A 15,393-nucleotide genomic window follows, 5' to 3' on the forward strand; every position below is an offset into this window, starting at 1 on the left:
TTTAATATTCAGAATGATCGGATGGGGAATAAATGAATATTTGAATATAATGTATCTGTTATGACAGTACCCCTTTGAGTGTCTAAATTGAACACTACTTCATGAAATGTGCCATCTAGTTTAAAAAACAAGGAAGTCATGCAGTCTCTCGACACAACCAAAGTACAAAGACACGTATTCATGCATTGGGACCAGAACTAACATTCATATGAGCTGACAGACAGATTAAAAGAACAAGTCCTCACTGCTATTGTTATTAATAATATTATTATTAGAAAGATTATTATCACGACCAAAACAGGTTTGGTCTGGGAAAATCTTTTTATTTTAGGTTATTGTTGGATAAAGGCATTGAAGTCCACACTTAAAAAGGGGGGAAAAACGCTGTAATGCTGATTTTATTCAGTTTAGTTGTTTTCGGGTCAATACTTGAGGAGAAGAGTGGTGTGTGTGTGTGTAGCTAGGTGAGAGCTCAGTCATTCTACTAGTAGAAATAAGCACATGAAGACATCACTTGTGTCCTTCTCAAGGCCTTGATATTCCTCCACTAAACCATCCGCTGCTACACATTGATACGGTGAACATGCACTGGCAATGCACCTGCTTTGAAATGTCCATTTTGGAAACATTTGAATTTTAATTAATAGAATCATTGATGGTTGTCAGAATCGTCAAACCTGTGCGTGTGTGTGTGTGTGTGTGTGTGTGTGTGTGTGTGTGTGTGTGTGTGTGTGTGTGTGTGTGTGTGTGTGTGTGTGTGTGTGTGTGTGTGTGTGTGTGTGTGTGTGTGTGTGTAACTGAACACCCTTGTATATGTGCTATAGCATGTGTGAATGCAAAATGATGTGTGTGTGTGTGAGTGTGTTCATGCAAGTCTCTGTTGATCTTTATTAACGGAGAGAGAGAGGGAGAGAGAGAGGGGGGGAGGGAGAGAGAGAGAGAGAGAGAGAGAGCGTTCCAGCCAGGCGCAGTTACTGTTCAAACATGTCCCCGTCCGTCCCCCCCTCCGCCGCTGCAGAGGTACCTCAGCGTGTGTTTGCCTCTGCACTGTCGGCTGTTGCCCTCAGCTCCCCTTTGCTCCCCCTTTGCTCATTCAGATTTCACTTAACAACAGTCCCCCAAAACCCCCCCGCCCCTCCCCTCCCCCCCCATCCCTATCTTTTTAATGAACACACAGGGGTACTGAATGAAACATCAGTAAACACACACACGGCTGTTTAGAGGCTAGACCCCGTCCTCCTGGGGTGATGAGCGGAATACATGATGGTGTGGTGGCGGGGGTCTTTCGGGGGGGCGCATGTGTCGGGGGCCGGTGTGCCCGCGCTTTGGAACAAAACCCTGCCGATCCCAGGAGGAGTGACATAATGGGGTATGTGGATGACTGGAAGCGGAGCAGCAAATCGAAACAGGATTGACAAGGAGAGAAGGGGGAGGGAGGGGGGAGGGAGGGGGGAGGGGGGTGAACTCAGTCGAACCTCAGTGGTTTCGTCTGTGCAGTCATGGCAGTCGTAAAGGTTTGCGGAAAAAAAACCCGGACGCACGGAGTTCCGTAGATGAAAGTGCGTTTGGGCGTTGTCAGAATAAACGTCACCTTCGCTGGAGCTAGGGTGTGTGGCCAATTGAAAGCAACCACTCTGAGGAAGAAAGGCAGGAGCTGACTTTCTGTAGGTTACAGAGAACCCCCCCCCCCCCCACTTATCAACTTTATTCATTTCAGTCAAAAATAAGCCAGAAATGTTCACCAAACACTTTATGAGACCCTAACTGAAGTGGGTTTTTCAGGGATTTCACTACCCTTTCAAATTTCCTTTCACTTATGCACTTTACTTTATGGATCCCGGCTACTCGCCCGATACCCCTGTGTGCATTGTCGGTTTTATGCAGAGCTGGTAGCTATACTAGATGTTGATACCGGCTGACTAAAATACGCTGCTGTGAATCTCCTGAATATAAAGATCTGAATGCAGGGCTATACAATGGATCAAATGTATTTTTCCCATCGGATCAATGACTTTACCCATCTTACTCACCCAACGTTCCTTCCTTTCAAACTCATTTTCAAATGCAATAATAAACACATTATTCTCCATCTGAAAACTTTAATGGTAGAAGGTGTGATATGTTCATACGTTATCTTCCCTTTATCTGGTCTTTCGATGCATGCATGGGACCAAAACAGGCCTAGTCCTCCTGTGAGCGAACCACTCGATGATAAAGAATAACTACCCAATGCCTTCATTAACATTCTTCCAGCGGCCTTTACTTGTGCCTCGTCTTCACGACGTCTAATAAAGAGAGAGAAGTTACGGACGGCATTCCAACTGCTTAATTACCGTTTTAAGGCCATTACAGTAAACACGTCCTGCACTTATCAGGTTTTAACCTTCACACGGAGGAAGTCACGCCGACGGTTTCACGAGCGAACTTCGTAAAGGCAATTTCCTTTCTCTCTTTCTTTTCTTTCTTTTATTCGGTTTTCTTCCCCCCCCCCCCCCCCCCCCCCCCCCCCTCCGTAAGCCGGGATAAGCCTTAAAAAACAAATCAAGGACGTAAACAAAGTAAATTACAAAAGGAAGTAGCTCCAAGCGATAGTGGGTTGGTTGTCAAGGACGAAGTGGCGTCCATGTAGGGGTTTGGGAAGTCCATTACGAAAGCCGTGTGTTGGCTATAGCGGAGGCTGCGCGGGTGCAAAGCCGGCTGATTTAATTTGGCAATCAATACGTTTCTGAGAGTATGGGCAGTGGTAATCTTTTTTACTGCACCTCCACCCCTCCTCGCCTCTCTCTCTCCCTCTCTATCGCACACTCTGGCACTCTCCCTCCCCCTCTCTCTCTCTCTCTCTCTCATCCCTTCATCCCCCCATGTCCTTGATTCAGTCCATCCATCCCTCCACTGTAACAGTACGGCCGAAATAGCTTCTAATGCCTTCTGTGTTGAGGACGATAAGGGCGAGAGAGAGAGAGCAGGGCAGAGAGAGAGAGAGAGAGAGAAAGAAAGGGATAGAGAAGTGCACAGAAAAGGAGAGAAAGGGAGATTAGAGGAAAAGGTGAGAAGAGAGCCAGAGGGAGAGAGAAAGGGAGATTACAGGAAGCGGTTAGGAGATGGAGGATGAAGAATTGATATGGAGAGAGTAGTCACCTCTGCACTGTTTATGTGGCACAAGGTCTGTGCTCACAGAGTCTCCCATAAAAGAGGATTATGGGAAATATATTTGCTCGCTCTCCACTGGGCTCCCAGAATGCACCGGCACCACAGGCCTCGACGTGAAATGAAGCACATTACGGAAGCACGCCTTAGGGTTAAAATATGATGCAATTAAGAGCGCGATGTGGTATTCAAATTGGCCGTTTACAGTGCCAGCACTCTGAAAGAGTATATTAAAATGCATGCACTTGAGCACACAGAGCAACTGCAAAAAGAATAAGATTAGTTAAACAGTTATGCTAAGAGAATGCCTTTGAGTTTCACAGAAACTCATTTTAGTCCACTATGTGAGTCTCTCAGTTTGACTATTTTAATCTCCTGGGTGCTCCAGCGTTTCCACTTTTTCTATTTGTCTCCTCTCCGTCTCTCTCTAAGTCTCTCTCTGTCTCTCAATCACATTTTATTCCTTGCTCTGTTGCAACCGCTAATCTTTCTCCAACAGAAAGAGAAAAATAAAGCGAGGGAGACAAAGATTCCAGGGGGCTTGGACTTATCTCCACTGGCAGTAGTTCTTCATGTCCCACATCTGGGGGACACTACTGGTTCTTTTAAAGAGTGGCCAAGCATCGGACACACAGCCATGCACACACTTTGTGCATGCACACAAACACACACATGTACACACAGACACACACACACAGACATACACACATGTCATGCACACACAAATAGAAACTCATACACACGCACGCACACACACATCACACACACATATGCACTAAAACATTAACAACAAACATTAATGACCACACACTCACACGCACGCGTTCTGCAACTGCTACCCAAACTTTGTATCCTGAAGGGAACCCGGATTCGGTGAATTATCGTGACAATTACGTTTGTGGAAAATAATCGCATGACCAAATATTGACTAAACAAATCTCACACAAATTGAAATTGAATATTACACAAAGCAGGCATCATTTTGCCTTCTAATGAAACAAAAAGGATTTCCCTAATATGTCCCTAATATATATTGAGCAAATGCAACGGGAAAATAACAAAATGAGGGGTTTATAGTTTTGGCAGAGATTTCTGGCAGTGATTTGATCCTCTAATCTTCATGCAGTCATTTTCAAACGACTGCCTCACTTCTTTCCTTCCCTTAGCATTTAGCAGAGCCAAAAAGTGACTGTGAATTTCAGTGAAATGTCTTCAACAAGCAGGTTGGGCTGAGAAATTTCTTGCTCAAGGACGCTGCCGCCCACAGGTAGTCAGGGATTGATCTCCCAACAACCAGAAGTCTTCGAACCGTGATTCAAACACCTCAGCCACTCTCCACTATCAACCATGCCCCTTCATGTCTCTCTCTCTCTCTCCTCTTTTTGTTTCCATAGGGACAACAACTTCATCAAAGACTTCCCCCAGCTCGCCGACGGCCTCATGGTCATTCCTCTACCAGTGGAGGAGCAGTGTAGGGGCGTCCTGTCCGAGCCTCTGCCCAACTTACAGCTGCTCACAGGTGAGCAGTGGGTGCACTTGTAGTGGGTCTCGGACATCGTTGTTCGCGGCGAGATGGTTAAGTATGTTTGAGACAGATCAATGAAAAGGCAGGAGAGAAGGTTTTGGTAGTGCTAAGGATGGCCTCCTTCATCTCTAACAGCAGGAAGGAGCCGCAGACCACAAATCCTCTCCCCATACAGCCCCCTTGTGGGGTACACTATTAAGTACGTAATGAATACGAAAACCACATACATATATATATATTCAGGCTAGTCTAGTGCTTTAATTACTATACTGACAATTTTTTTTTTTTTTTGGTTTCACTTTCCCTGAATTTCCCTGAACCAGAATTGGTTTCTCCATATATCAAACACAATCAATAGATAAACTGTGCCGGTATTATAGTATAGTTACGTAAACAAAGAAAAGGTTTATGTGGCCATCATTTAAGCAGTAGAGAAATTGCGAACATCATCCATTCAGGAGTGCTTTCACTCTGGGTGGAGACCATTTTCTTCCGAGAGCTGTATACCTATATGTCTCCAGACCTATATATACAGAATGATGAAAGAGATGTATTCATATATATATGCAGCGTCTACACCTGGTGCCGAAACTAGATTTCCCATGGCTTTAGCTCACTTGCTGATCTATTGTGGGCATCATCGCGGAAGCATCTCAATCCGGTAATTTGTGAAATTCAAGGCGCTAGGGCTCTCACAGAGCACCAGACCAAGGTTATTCACAACCTTATATATATTGCAGACATTTTGTCATCCAAAACGACTTATTGTGAAAGAAGTTAATGTCATTGAGGAGCAGCTAGGGGTTAAGGCATCTTGTTCAAGGATGACTACAGGCTAGGCTGTGGATACTGGGGATCAAACCCAGTACCTTTCAGCTAGGAGTCCTACCTAGCCATTTCATTATCCTGCACATTAACCATGTATTTCTGATCGAAAGCTACAACCCACAGATACAGCATAACATACACAGGGTATCTAAAAGCTTTGAGGAAAAGCAATCAAATCAAAGTTTGTTAAAAAGGTCAAGACAAAATGTTTTTGCAATGTTTCCCAACTTTTTGCCTTCTGTATGTGATGTTGGGTTTTGGGGTATTTGGGTTGGTTTTCCTGATGTGTTCCCTTGGTTCTCTCGCAGGCGACGCCCAGTTCAACGAAGCCATGGGCTATCCCATGATGCAGCAGTGGCGGGTTCGCAGCAACCTCTACAGAGTCAAGCTCAGCTCGATCACCTTGTCTGCAGGTACAGCACTTCTACAGTGTATCTGCTGTGTTTTATGTTTGGTGATATCTGTGTATAAGTGTACTTTTTCATATATGGATATCTCACATACAAGATTTGATATGCTAGTGTCAAATTATTTCTCATTCTTGCTTGTGTACGTTGTAAATGATTCTCAAAATCCAAATGCTTTCCTCACCCTGTTCTCCTCCTCCTCCTCCTCCTCCTCCTCCTCCTCCGTCTCCCCCGGGGAGCCAGGCTTCTCCAAGGTGCTGAAGACCCTGTCGGCAGAGAGCTCGCGGGAGGAGCTGCTGGCCTTCCTGCAGCAGTACGGCAGCCACTACGTCTCCGAGGCGCTGTACGGCTCCGAGCTCAGCTGCAACATCTACTTCCCCAGCAAGAAGGCCCAGCAGCAGCTCTGGCTGCAGTACCAGAAAGGTAAGGCCCGAGAGACAGCAGAACCAGGGCCGATCCCCACGCAGAGGTGTCGTATTTAGGGGAGATCGGAGGGGGTAAAAGGGCTCCCGTTTCAGCCCAAGGGGGTTGATGCTTAGCCTTTTTTACGAGCCATTCCAAATGGACCAGTTTCTTACATCCCAAGAGGCTGGGTTGCCCCCCACATGTCTGAGGGATGGATCAAAGCACTGACACGCCCACTTGTGATGACATTAAGGGGTCGATTTTGAAGGGGTTTATACAGTACATAGGTTTTACTATATGAGCAAGATTTTGAAAAATAAATGATTTCAAGAGATCGTAGATATAACTTTTCATGGTAGACATTAACGGACAGACACAGAGTAAGAAGATTAAAAAGCATAGATTTAACACCGGAAAAACGACTGTCCGAGTTATTATGTAGTAAATATCGATCAAATGCAAGTGCTGTGAGATAACAAACAAGAAACAAATTCCATCTTATGAGTTGAGCAGATTATACAGAATTAGTACAAAATTATATTACCAATGCCTTTAAGAATATACTATACTTTATGTTGACAAAGATGTTGGCTCAAAAGATAGCACCTAGGATTTCAAGGGAAACACTTAATAAAATGGACTATTTACTCTATAAAACCCAAGGAGAATGATGTGGGTGGTTTAACCTGGACCTTTCTCTAACCTTAGACATTTACACAAAATATGAGTTTGATGAAAGTGAAGTGATTTGATGATCACTTTACCGGGTGAATTCAAGTGCAGTGCAATCCCACTTTAAAAAATACTTGACTTGTTTATTACAACGCCGCTTCTCTCCCTGTTTATTAAGTTATAGTGCTGCATAAAAACCCTGACCTTCTACACCGGTAAAAATACAAACACTAGAATAAAGCTATAGTCCTTCATTTATGGGGAAGAACAAAAAAACATCTACTTTATTAATATTTACGCTTTTAACCAAATCCACTGTGTTAATTCTGATGCAAACAGGTCATAAAGGAGAAGGTAGGGGGTGATGCTCTGTCTCGCTAAGGGATTCACACTCACTGGCCAACACCTTAGCCCCCCCCCCCCCCCCCCCCCCCACAAACCTATTAATGACTGTCCCTAATAATTAAGTCATTATGGATCGGGACACAGCACGCAACGGTGAGCCCCAGCGAGTAATTGACTTATGTATCAGATACCATGAATAAAACAAGTGACACACCACTTGATTGTTAAATCTTTATTACACTCGGTGGAGATAATGAAACAACACACGGCCTTGTGCTTCACAGAGATGCCAATAAAACCACAATGTTAGGTTTACAACCTCCGATGAAAGGCTTAACACAACGACACGCGCAGCGCTGACATTGTAATGTCACGCTTGGGTAGGCTGAAATAAATCCCAAGACATTTAAGATAAAAGGAGCGGGGAGGAGAGGGGCGACAGAATAACTCCACTCCCGACGTAGTCAAGGAAATGAAACCTATATTTTAAAGGTGACGGTTTGGAGGATAAGACCATTGAAAACAAGGACACTTTTTTTTATTGAATGGTTTCTTCTGTCCTCCCAACCATCTGTGGTCGAAATTATCTCTAAAGAGTGCTTGTAGTAAAGAGTCGATAAAAGTTATTGCCATATCAAAGTTGTAGTGAATATAATTAAATAACATATCGTTAAATTTAAATTATTGGGTGATGAAACATCACTAGCCAACAAATAAGCAATGAGGTCACACACGTTATGACACCATGCAAGAGTTCAATCATTTAGACTGCCTTTGATAGTGTATTGTTGTTAGATGTTGACATAATTGGTTACTAGTCGTTTTGTTTTCACATGCAAAAATCACATATGTGACATGTAAACGATGTTGAAATGCATGGCTTTTTTTAAGGAATGGCTCTTGTTATTAGTCTTTATTTTACTTTATTTGTATTAGTCTGAAGTGAAAACCGAACCCTTCAGTTTTTCTGTATTGTAAAACAGTAGTTCAGGCCCAGCTAATATGCAGAGATTGAAGTGCTACCGGTCTATGACCAGTCATTGATATGTATGCAGTTGCACCATAATAACATTGCACGGACAAAAATGGTTTCCATTTGGAACTGACCCATGGATGAACCCGGGACTCCAAGGTCAATTAGTATTTTCGGCGGTCTTTGAAAATCTGTGGTTGTCGAAAATCAGTTGAACAAGTTCACACTGAAACATAGAACAGAAAGAAAACCAAGAGGAAACCGAAGTTGTGAGGTCTGAATGTTAGCTTTGTTTTCCTCGACTATAATTGTCTTGCTGTGCACCGAACAGTGTACAATATATCAACGGAAAGGCAGATGGAGACAAATGCCGATATTTCGTTATGGTATCATTAACCTACCAGACCTTGACGCAAACATGATGAATACATTGGGAGTGTATACTACGACACTAACCAATGTAATTTTATCTGAAACACGCTTTTCATTAAAAGCAAATCTGGGAATACAACTGACAAACAGTTAAAAGGACACAGAGGTGTTACACAGTTACACACAAACACCACAAAAGCAATGGTGGAATAAGGCTATGCTCGAGGGATTTCTTTAGTTTTTCTCTACTTTGGTTATGTGGATTTACCTCAGCCTCGGAAACTAACCAATAAGCAATGTCATTGTTTTGTTCCCAAGTTTCAGAAAGATACGAGGAGGGCGACACCAATCCATGTGCTTTACAAAGTAACAAATACAAAAAACCCATGTTAGATACCCAACTCTACACCGGTCTGGTGCAAGGAAACCGCTGTCAACCGTGACGGACACAACACAAAACCCTAAGGGGGTGATGGTCTTTTTTTGTTTTGTTTTTAAACGGGAAGTCACATGACTGGAGGACGGCTATCGCTCGAGTCGCTGAGGGGGCCACAGGCTGGACTAGCTCGGCCGCCTTCATGCGGGTGACGAGATGTGACAGGACAGGAGCGGGGCCCCTATGGCTCCTCTCTTTTATACGGAGACGGCCACCTCGGGGCATGGAACGCGACTCCTTGTTGACCGATAACGGAAGTCTGGAGGCCATTAAAACAGGAGAAGCTTGACCTTGTGGGGTCTGCATGTGTGGGCCCCCCCTCCAGACCAACGGTTTCGTTTGGTATGGATCCAGGTCTCCCTGAGGGTTGGAAGTTTAAATATAAATTAAAAAAAAGAGCCCGAAATGGGTGGTGGGGGCCCCTCCCAAGATTGTTTAATTCGTTCCCAAGGTGTACGGTGCTAAAGTGCAATATAATGGCAGCATTTTCAGGCCAAGTGTCGGCCAACATTGTGACTACCCAGGCAGGCACTTGGCTTGAAACTTCTCCCGGGTTGTTCAGAATAAAGTGGGCATTTTGGACAGGTAAGAAATAGCCTGGTACAAAGAGCCAGTCTCTGTGCCCACGGGGACCGAGGCCACAGTCTGAGTGAGTATAATCGAGTGGGGCAGTTGGAATGGCATCTGTTGCGTGCACACAGGAATTCGTCTTGGCAATTGCGATGTCAGCATGCCTCTGGGGGAGTTCGGCAAAGCCAGGGGGTTTTGGAAAAGTGGAGAGAAGTCGGCGAGATCACAAAACTTTGCTTTCAAGCGGCCACCGGAGCAGTCAGACGAGGGTGACGAAGAATGGGGGCTCAGACAGGCCGCCAGCCATTCCAAACTTTGCAGAGAGCAGATTAAGCCGGGTACAAAGATGCCCTCAGATAGCCTCTTCCTAGAGCTTTTTTTGTGCTTCGCTCAGTGTTTCCCTGACCTGATTCTTTATTTTTATAAAGCCCTTGAAGAAACATACAACATATGCCGCTGTCCGCTATTTTTTGTCATTAAAGTGCAGAATTAGCTGACTTTCTACTCTCCCTTTCACAGAAAAAAAAAAGTTCACAGAAAATGTGTTGTATATTTTAAGAGTTGTATGCTTCTTCAACTTCACCTAAAATATATTTGTGTTAATAATTAGCCAACTATTGTTCCTCCCGACTGCTAATCGAAGCCAATGCTGTATTCATTTAGGAATATTGCCACTTTCTTGTGTGCCACACTGCAAACTAAACTGCAAAATGTTGTTGATTAACTGCAAGCGCCCACGTAGATGACTAAGAAGTTACCAGCAGGTATCAAAAGGCCTTTCAGCTCATACACACACAACTAGACGTACGAAACAGAACAAGTCTGGTGGTTATGGTTGTTGGCTCCGTTGTTGTGAACAAATGTTCCCACTTCAACCACCAATGTAAGGTGTTTATTTATAAGGGGTGTAGGAGCAAACCACCACATGGTCACCGCTCATGTGACAGTTCTGACCAATTATAGGCGACAATGGCGACCTCGTAAGAGGCTGTGCTTTTTTCTTTTCACTATTATTAGACTGATCGACAGCGCAGTCTAAAATATCCCTGCTGTGTTTTGAGTGGCGTCAGAACTGTAATTAAAGCTTTACAGTCCATAATCTAAATGCACCGGCTGATGCTAGGTATATTTTGGTACGGTGAGGTTTCAAACGACAGGAAATTTAATTAGGACACAGGTTACGAGGATCCAGAGTGGTAAAACATGCTGAATCGTGTACCAATAGGTCAATAGTGTTATCATACAGGAGAATAGTAGTGAGTTTGGATTTCAGTCATTATTATTATCATTACTATGACTCTGTACACTGTCAGTGGTTTATTTTCCCTTCGATCCTCCCACAACACCGCTGTGCACATTCCAAAAACCTAGCCCGCAATCGTCTCTCCCGCGACCCCCCCCTGCGGCCGAACAAGCGGACTGCCCCCAGCCTAGCAGGTGGACGAGCGCCTCTTGTGCACGTACGCGTACACCTTCACGCAGTGGTCCCAGCAGTCCAGGACCAGCAGCTGTCCCTTCTGGGTGATTGCCACGCCCACCGGGCAGGTCAACCCCTCGCGGATCAGCACGTGGAAGCCGCCCTCCTTGGGGAAGCGCAGGATCTCCTTGCGGCCGCTGTCCGTCACCAGGAGGTCCCCGTTGGCGTCCACGCACATGCCCGTGATGCAGCGGAAGTCCTCGTTCTCGGCGAAGAAGTGGCTCAGCTGCTTGCCCAGCAGGCCCTCGCTGCTCACCGAGCCGATGGAGAAGCCGCCCTCCAGCTGAAGCTCGTTGTGGCGCTTCTCGAAGTTGAGCGCCAGCCCTTGCGTGAAGTACACCGTGCCCTCGGCGTCGCACGCCACGAACTTGGGCCTCACCGCCGAGCACAGGCGGCTGTAGCTGACCACGCCCCCGTTGCGCTCCACCGCCAGGCTCCAGAGCTTGCCGCCCTCCACATCCGTCACCACGAACTGGCCCGAGGGCGTGGCCGTGATGCCCCACGGCTTAATCAGCTGGTTCTTGTGGCAGGCCACACAGTGGCCCTCCATGGTGTACACCTTCACCGAGTTGTCGTAGTTGTCGGTCAGGCCGATGAGCCCCGCGGCGTTGACGGCAATGGACAGCGGCACCAGGTTGGGCAGGTCGGCGCCGAGGAAGCTCAGCACAAAGTTGTCGATGCTGCTGGCGTTGCGCTGGATCTGCCGCTGGAAGCCCTTGCGGTTGAAGATCTGCACGCGGTAGTTGCCGCGGTCCGCCACGAGCACCTCGCCCTGCGACGACACGCAGATGCTCACCGGCAGGTTGAACATTCCCGGCAGGTTCCCCTTGCAGCCCATCCTCTTGACGAACTGGCAGAGGTGGGGCCCCGCGTCGGCCCCGGCCGCGCCGGGCGAGGGCCCTCCTCCCTCGTCCAGGGACTTTGATTTGAAGTTGACGGGCGAGGCACACACCGCCTCCTCGGCGGCCACCACCATGTTGACGTCTCGGTAGAGGTCCATCGACTCCTGCGGGGCGTCCGACGCCTCGCCGCCCGTGGCGCCCTCCAGCCCCGCCAGACCGTCCTCCACGGCGAGCTCCAGCGCCTCGTCCTCGTCGTCCACGCTGACGGCGCACATCTTGGCCGTGAGCTTGGCCACCTCGAGGGCCCTCTGGCGGTCGGCCTTGAGCAGCAGGGGCTCCTGCAGCTTCAGGGTCTTGGGCAGGCTGCCCCTCAGGTCCAGCTCGGCGTCGTCGGGGCAACCCGCCGCGTTCTCCAGCAGCGCCACGTCGCTCTGCCTCGCCTGCATGGTCAGGTAGTCGCAGCGAGACACCACCTGCACCTCGGCGATGTGCAGCAGGTACGTCTGCTCCTCCAGCACCTGGCGGTTCAGCTTCTCGATCTCCGCCATGGAGGCGGCGAAGCCCCGCTGCGCGCGGCCCAGCTCCTCCTGGAGGCTCAGCTCGCAGTCGGCGTACTCCTGCTGCACCGCCCGGCACTTGGCCCTCAGAGACTTGGACACGTTGTCGATGAACACCTTCTTCTTCTGGATCTGGCCCATGGCCTCCCTGAGAGCGGCCAGCTTGGCCCCCAGCTCCTTGCGCCGCTGCTCGGCCGCGGCTCGGATGGGCTGCACCGAGTGGCCCCGGTGCTGGTGGCCCTCCAGCTTACAGGGGTCGCAGAAGACCGTGGAGCAGTCGTGGCAGTACTGGTGCGGCAGGCGGCTGCCACACGAGCGGCACATGAGGGCGGCCGCCGCCCCGCAGGAGCTGGTGCAGTCCAGGAGCTTGAGCACGGTGAGGTTGTCGGCCAGCTGGGCGATGTTGCTCATGCGGGACACTTTGCTGCAGAACGGGCAGCGCACGCCGTTGATGGTGCTGGCCAGCAGCCGCTCCAGGCACTGGCGGCACACCGTGTGGCCGCACTGCAGGAGCTTGGGCCTCAGCTGGTCCGAGCTGTACGTCTCCAGGCAGATGGGGCACTCGAGCACCTCCCGCATGACGTCCGCGTCCAGGGAGGTGGTGGTGGTGGTGGTGCTGGCGGCGCCGGCCATTTTACTGCTGGGCTCTGTGTGGGGAATGAATGTTGGATGTAATTACTTTTTTGATTGCATTTTGTTCTTGTATGTATGTTTTCACGTAGAAAGAAAGAAAGGATCTTTTCAATAAAGTGATTTTGATTTGAGAAATAGAGAGGAATGGAGAAGGGAAAAGGAGTTAAACAAATGTTGTATTTTAATTTAAAACTAGTTCACATTTGCATCCAAGATAGCTGAAGTGCATCAATGTATTGCAAAGGCTCAATCCTCTCTGTATGACTTCTGTATTCCCATGGGGTGCAGCTAGGTATTGGCCTGTTTGTCATAAAGGTCTGCAAGTAAAAAGGCTCGTAAATAATCAGTGCACTTAATATTCTTCCTCAGGTTTGAATTGTTTACTCTCTGCTTGCTAGCTCATTGTCTAATGACTTGTGGCAATGGGATTAGCATACTGTTTCATGTAGCATTGGCTAGCATCTTGCAGTTCAGGCTGAGCCAACTGTCGATAACTTAATGAGTTAGATTAGTTAACCTACTAGCCTCCCTGACACCTTAGCTATTAGCTGAATCGAAAGCTAAATATCGCCAGGCCTCCCTCCCTCCCACAAAAAACAACTTAACTTCGATGCAATGCGACAAGAACGTAATAACATAATAATAGTTGGGCGGCTTTGGATACTCGGAAGACCATTGACAGGATAAAACAAACGTGCGTCTTTGCTCGATTTGCACGTATTGACGGGGAATTTCAAAAGCTTACCCTTTCATTAATGTCAGATGGATGGTGGTTTGGATGGTGTGGTGCCTGTGTGTGTTTGTGTTGTGCTCGCTGTGCTGATACTGCGGTGCTGCCGACGACGACGTCACCGACCCAGGGGGCTGCTGTCATTGGCTGGCTGTGAGGCAGCCGAACTCATGCTCAGAAACATTCACCTTAGCAATATTAACTTTGTTGATTTTGGATAGTCGAGTTGAAAGGAATTGATACATTTGGTCCACACAAGTTTAATTAAATATCAAAATAATCCCTACATTTGATCTGTCATTATATTTTAACCATTCACGGACTTGAATGCAATGACCTACCCTGAACTGGATAGTAGACTGATGGAGACGGGCTACATCTGAAGACAGTGGGTGGCAATTTGAAAAAACATGCTTCCCACATCATGTGTGGAAACAAATGTTGGATGTGTGAATAGGATTGCAGTTACATTATATAACCACTAGATGGTGGCACTTGTCTTTCTTATATTTTCAACAGCAGCTTAATATTGGAAAAGGAAACAAAATGCATTATTGCTGTGTTTGCTGTTGTCGTTTTTACTGTTGTTTTGATTATATACAATATATACGCTGTTTTGGTTAGTGGTCGTTTTAGCTACTAATCATATAGTGTGTAGATGTTGTGGTTGTCTGGTTAGAAGTGTTAGTTAGACTAGCAGTTGTAGTAGTTAGCGTAATGTTTGTTTTTAATGTTGCAGAGCTAGCTTTTTGACATTGGTAAATAATGGCTTTTTTATAATAATAATGATAATAATAATATGTTTGTATTATTTTAAATTATATATCTTTTCAATATTTCCAAATTCATCTTCTTTAAAAACATCTCTTAACTAGGGCACTTTGATCAGGGGCCAACTGCAAAGAAGAGCCAGACGATATAAGTAGGCTACCTATGTCACAACAACTTCAGAAGTGCTGGCAATATCGGACATCTGTACAGAATTAGCCGGAAAGACATCCGAAACTTTTGCCTCCGTTGCCGTGGCACCGCGATTCTGGCGAGAGGGGATAGTAGCTGTCCCAGATGAGTAATTATTCCACACTTCGACCGGTCCACGAAAACACTTTAATTGACAATGACAGTGCAAGACAAATGGCGGCGAAATTCGAGCTATTTATGTTTTTCTTTTCTTGTGTTTGTTATAGTTGACTGGGCCAGTGTTGAATAAAGACCACATTCACTTGTTACATCAAACAGAGTGAGAAGAGAGGTTCATTAAGATACAATAAGATCTTCTTTATTGATCCCAGATGGGAAATAAGGGTGTCAGAGCAGATGTTCGAGCGAACCGTGATGGTAATGAAGATCCGACTGCGCAAAGTATCCAAATTATATACCGAATAAAATATAAACACACAATTAGTAGAATCAAGCTTATAATTACAATATTAGGTTCTTCAATTTCCAATTTCCAGCTCAACAACTTTTTTGT

General features: G+C 46.6%; 2 protein-coding genes across 3 annotated transcripts in view; one reads left to right on the plus strand and one right to left on the minus strand.

The window, feature by feature from the left end:
- LOC130372422 (astrotactin-2-like) overlaps window positions 1–15,393 on the plus strand; it is a 270,954-nt gene that overhangs the window by 200,372 nt on the left and 55,189 nt on the right. For both annotated transcript variants that reach the window (XM_056578419.1, XM_056578420.1), the window contains 3 exons: window positions 4,542–4,666; window positions 5,809–5,913; window positions 6,151–6,330. In XM_056578419.1, coding sequence (XP_056434394.1) covers window positions 4,542–4,666; window positions 5,809–5,913; window positions 6,151–6,330 — 410 coding nt within the window. The remainder of the gene's footprint in view (window positions 1–4,541; window positions 4,667–5,808; window positions 5,914–6,150; window positions 6,331–15,393) is intronic.
- trim32 (tripartite motif containing 32) lies at window positions 7,492–14,050 on the minus strand. The gene is made up of 2 exons (XM_056578421.1): window positions 13,935–14,050; window positions 7,492–13,203 (listed from the first exon to the last, which is right to left on the minus strand). Exon 2 carries the CDS (start codon window positions 13,187–13,189, stop codon window positions 11,111–11,113), a length of 2,079 nt encoding a protein of 692 aa, XP_056434396.1. The 5' UTR covers window positions 13,190–13,203; window positions 13,935–14,050; the 3' UTR covers window positions 7,492–11,110.

Source organism: Gadus chalcogrammus, chromosome 19, assembly GCF_026213295.1.
Source record: "Gadus chalcogrammus isolate NIFS_2021 chromosome 19, NIFS_Gcha_1.0, whole genome shotgun sequence".
NCBI lineage: Eukaryota > Metazoa > Chordata > Actinopteri > Gadiformes > Gadidae > Gadus > Gadus chalcogrammus.

Coding starts and splice junctions, on each gene's coding strand:
- trim32 (XM_056578421.1), bottom strand. CDS start 13,189: ATGGCCGGCGCCGCCAGCACCACCACCACCACCACCTCCCTGGACGCG.